Here is a 4,231-nt window from a genome sequence, read left to right as displayed (position 1 = left end):
AGTGTGAGCCACAAGGTTTTCACAATCACATGGTCATACCATGTAAGCTATATAATTATAAAATTTTCTTCAAGAATCAAGTCTGCTTGGTTGCAGTTCAACAGCTTCAGATTATTTCCTTCTAGCCAATCCAATACACTAAAAACTATAAAGGTATATCTACATAATGCATAAGAATAACCTCAAGAATGACCTCTCAACTCCATTTGAAATCTCTCAGCCACTGAAAATTCATTTTGTTAAATTTTTCTTCCCCCTTTTTGTCAAGAAGGCTTTCTCAGTTCCATGATGCTGGGACATGTCTCATCCCTGGGAGTCATGTCCCACGTAAGGGGGAAGGCAGTGAGTTTACCTGCAGAGTTGGTTTAAAGAGAGAGACCACATCTGAGCAACAAAAGAGGTTCTCTGGGGGTGACTCTTAGGCAAAATTTTAAGTAGGTTTCACTTCTCTTTTGCAGTAACAATCTTCATTAGGGCAAGCCCCAAGATCAAGGGCTCAGCCTTCTAAATTGGTATTCCCAAATGCTTGTGAGATTATCAGTAATTCCCCAGGTGTGGTGGTTTACTATTCCCACATTTTTCCCCAGTCCCTCAAGGGGGCTTTGTGAGTACATTTATATTTTCTGTCCAAATTACTCTAGGATGTATCAGAGCTTCATACTAACCTGTACAAACAGATCTCATTCCTTATTCCAAGTTCCATGTAGTTATGGTATTTGAACAAACTGATCATACAAGTTAAATTGTATACTGTGCTACAGAAAATATAGATTTTGCACCGAACAAACATCTATTTCTTAGGTCTCACAAAGAAGTTGAAGTTTAAAGAACCATCAATATCTTCCTTTACTTTTTACTCTTGTTTATCTTATTCCTCACCAAGTCCATTTTGTTCATAACTCTAATTGAAATCTGATCTCTTTTTCAACCTCTTTAACATTTGCTATATGGAGTAATGTTGATATTCATAGCTGCCAAACTCTGACTCTGAGTCTCAGGCATCACATATATATCCAAAGTTACAGGGCCAGACCAGGTTATACACAAAGAGCTCAGCATCTCAGAATTAATAGTAATCATTAGAACTCAGGAATTGATGCAACTGTTGTAAGAGCTTGCAATCTAGAAGCCTTTGCCATAAGCCTTCCCCTGATAATCTATGCTCTCAGATTCAATTCTCAAAATTTTCACTTAATAATTAGTCCATATAACTGAAACACTATAATGTTTGCCTTTTCATTTCTGGTTTATTTCACTCACCATACTGTACTCAAGGTCCATTCACCTACCTCACAACTTCATTCCTTCTGTTAGCTGCTCAATATTCCATTGTGTGTATACACCACAGTTCCCCATTCCTTTCATCAGTAGATGTACCCTTAGGCCACCTCCATCCATTGCAAATCATGAATACTGACACTATAAACAACAGTGTGCAAATGTCCGTTCATGTCTCTGCTCTCAGTTCTTCCAAGTATATACCCATTAACTGGGTTGCAGGACCATATGGCAATCCCATACTTAGCTCCCTGTGGATTCACCAAACTGCCCTCAAGATGGTCTACAAAACTCTACTTCCCTACCAAGAGTGAATAGGTACATCCCTCTCTCCACATTTTCTCCCAAATTTGTATCCATCTGTTTATTTTTATTTTTTTTATTTTTTTTTTTTTTAAGAGTAGTCACTGATCATGGTTTATTTGGTGTTTTAAATGGTATGACACGTTTGGATAGTTGGTTGCACTGTTTACAGGTAGTCTTTCTTTTTACATTACATGGCAGTGTACACCACTTTGATACATTTGGTACACAAAACAAGATCGTTTAGAACAGTTATGCACAAAACATGCAACATTGGATTTATACATTGGAGTCCAGGATGTGACTGAATGGGGGGGAAAGAAGTTGGACTAGGCATTTTGGATTAAGTAACCAGAAGGTATATAATACATAGTAACCATGCATTCTTCTGGTTTGAAAGACAATTGCAGCATGTGCAACATTGGCACTGGTGCCTCAGAGGTGAACTATTTTATACTAACCAGTTTGGGACTATCCAAGACTAGTATCTTATCCAGCATCAGGATATAGCTGTGAGGTTTTATGAATTATTCCTACTTCTAACTTTAAGAAATTGATGTTTTCCCTAGGTCATTTTAATATCACTGCTTTAATCACAGACCAGATAAAAAGGACAACATGCATAATCCCCAACAAAAATCCTGTTGTAACCTAGACAGTAAATGATACAACATTATAAGACTTTAAAATTGCAGCTCTTTTTGGATCCCCCAAAGTGTATCTGCACTCTTCTTCAAACGGGCCTCTTCTTCAGGAGTCAGAGACACTTTGACAATGTCTGAGATTCCATTCTGTCCCAAGATGCAAGGAACACTAAGGAAGACATCATCTTTTATTCCATAGAGACCCTTAATCAGGGTGGAAACTGGATGTACCCGTCTAAGATTCTTCATTATACTTTCTGCCAAATCTGCCACAGATAGCCCAATGGCCCAGGAGGTGTAACCTTTCAGTTTGATCACCTCATAAGCACTGTCGACCACCTGCTTGTGAACCTCTTTCCAATGTTCCTTATCGGCATCAGTGCCTAATTCAGGGTGCAGATTTTTCAAGGAGACCCCAGCAACATTCACTCCACTCCATACAGGCACACTCGAGTCTCCATGCTCCCCAAGGACCCAGCCATGACAGCTTAATGGGTGAACTCCCAGCCTCTCCCCCATTAGATAACGGAACCGGGCTGAATCCAGATTGCAACCACTTCCAATAACACGGTTTTTGGGAAAGCCACTTATTTTCCAAGCCACATAGGTCAAGATATCCACTGGATTGGAAACAATAAGCAACTTGCAGTTCGGGCTGTATTTTACAACATTAGGAATGATGAATTTAAAGATGTTCACATTACGCTGGACCAAATTAAGACGACTCTCTCCCTCTTGCTGACGTGCCCCAGCTGTGATGATAACCAGCTTGGAGTTTGCAGTCACACTATAGTCTTTGCCAGAGACAATTTTTGGTGTTCTAAGGAAAAGGCTGCCATGTTGGAGATCCATCATTTCTCCCTTCAGTTTGTCTTCTATGACATCAACAAGCGCCAATTCATCTGCCAATTCCTTCATTAAGATACTGATGGCACAGGCCATGCCAACAGCACCAACCCCAACAACTGTAATCTTATTCTGAGGGGTCTGTTCTTCCTTAATAAGATTCTCAATCAGCTGATCCTTGAGAGCTGCCATTTTAGACTTGGAATGGAAAGGAACCGGGACTACACGTCGAGCGGGCGTCTGCAGCGCGCAGTGGTTAGATCCAGACTCGGCAGCGGCAGCTCCGGGACCCCCCATCTGTTTATTTTTAAACAGTTTTATTCACGGAACATATGTTACCTCCTGGGTAAACAATCAATGGTTCCTGGTATAATCATGTAATTATGCATTCACACCACAATCTGTATGAGGACATTTCCAATTCTTCTGCAAAGAAAGAGGAAAAGGAAAAAAAATGAAAAAAGAAAAAGAAAAATGATGAATAAAAAATAAAAGAAAAAATAAAAATGAAAAAATTAAACACATTAACAGTTCAGATGACAACATCATTGCCAAGAATTTTCCCTCCCTTACATCCCCTCTGATAGACATTTAGCTTTGGTATATCATCTTTATTAAAATTAATGGAAGCATATTACAATGTTACTGTCAATTATTGACTCTAGTTTGCATTGATTGTATTTTTTCCCAATACCATACCATTTTCAACACCTTGCAAAGTTGACATTTATTTGTTCTCCCTCATGTAAAAACATTCTTATATTTGTACATTTAGGCATGGTCATTCACAACTCTTGTTTTCACTGTTTTACAGTCCAAGTCTGTATCTTCTTTCTTTCCTTCTAGTGTCATAAATGCCCCTAAACACCCTCTTTTAACCATACTCACAGATATCTTTGTTCAGTGTACTTACAATATTGTGCTACCATCACACAGTATTGTGCTCTCCATTTCTTTTTTTAAATACTTTATCAAATAAAAAAGCATTTCCAAACAAACAAACAAAAAAAAGCCAAGCAATGGGAAAAACATGTGCTCTCCATTTCTGGATCTATACAATCAATCCTATTGAACATTCTATATTCCATCATCATCAAATGCCTGATCTCTGCCCTCTTTCTATCTGCTGATAACCTGTGGACAATTTTAGTTTACCCTTA

The 4,231-nt window shown here is 38.6% G+C and overlaps 1 protein-coding gene across 1 annotated transcript; it reads right to left on the bottom strand.

The window, feature by feature from the left end:
* Positions 1-1,679: 1,679 nt before the first annotated feature.
* On the bottom strand, positions 1,680-3,357 carry LOC119522747 (L-lactate dehydrogenase A chain). The gene has a single exon (XM_037821368.1). It carries the CDS (start codon positions 3,261-3,263, stop codon positions 2,265-2,267), a length of 999 nt encoding a protein of 332 aa, XP_037677296.1. The 5' UTR covers positions 3,264-3,357; the 3' UTR covers positions 1,680-2,264.
* Positions 3,358-4,231: the final 874 nt, after the last annotated feature.

Source organism: Choloepus didactylus, chromosome X (genome assembly GCF_015220235.1).
Source record: "Choloepus didactylus isolate mChoDid1 chromosome X, mChoDid1.pri, whole genome shotgun sequence".
Classification (NCBI taxonomy): domain Eukaryota; kingdom Metazoa; phylum Chordata; class Mammalia; order Pilosa; family Megalonychidae; genus Choloepus; species Choloepus didactylus.
Note: the sequence above shows the minus strand (reverse complement) of the source record. Positions and strands in the feature narration are given on the sequence as shown.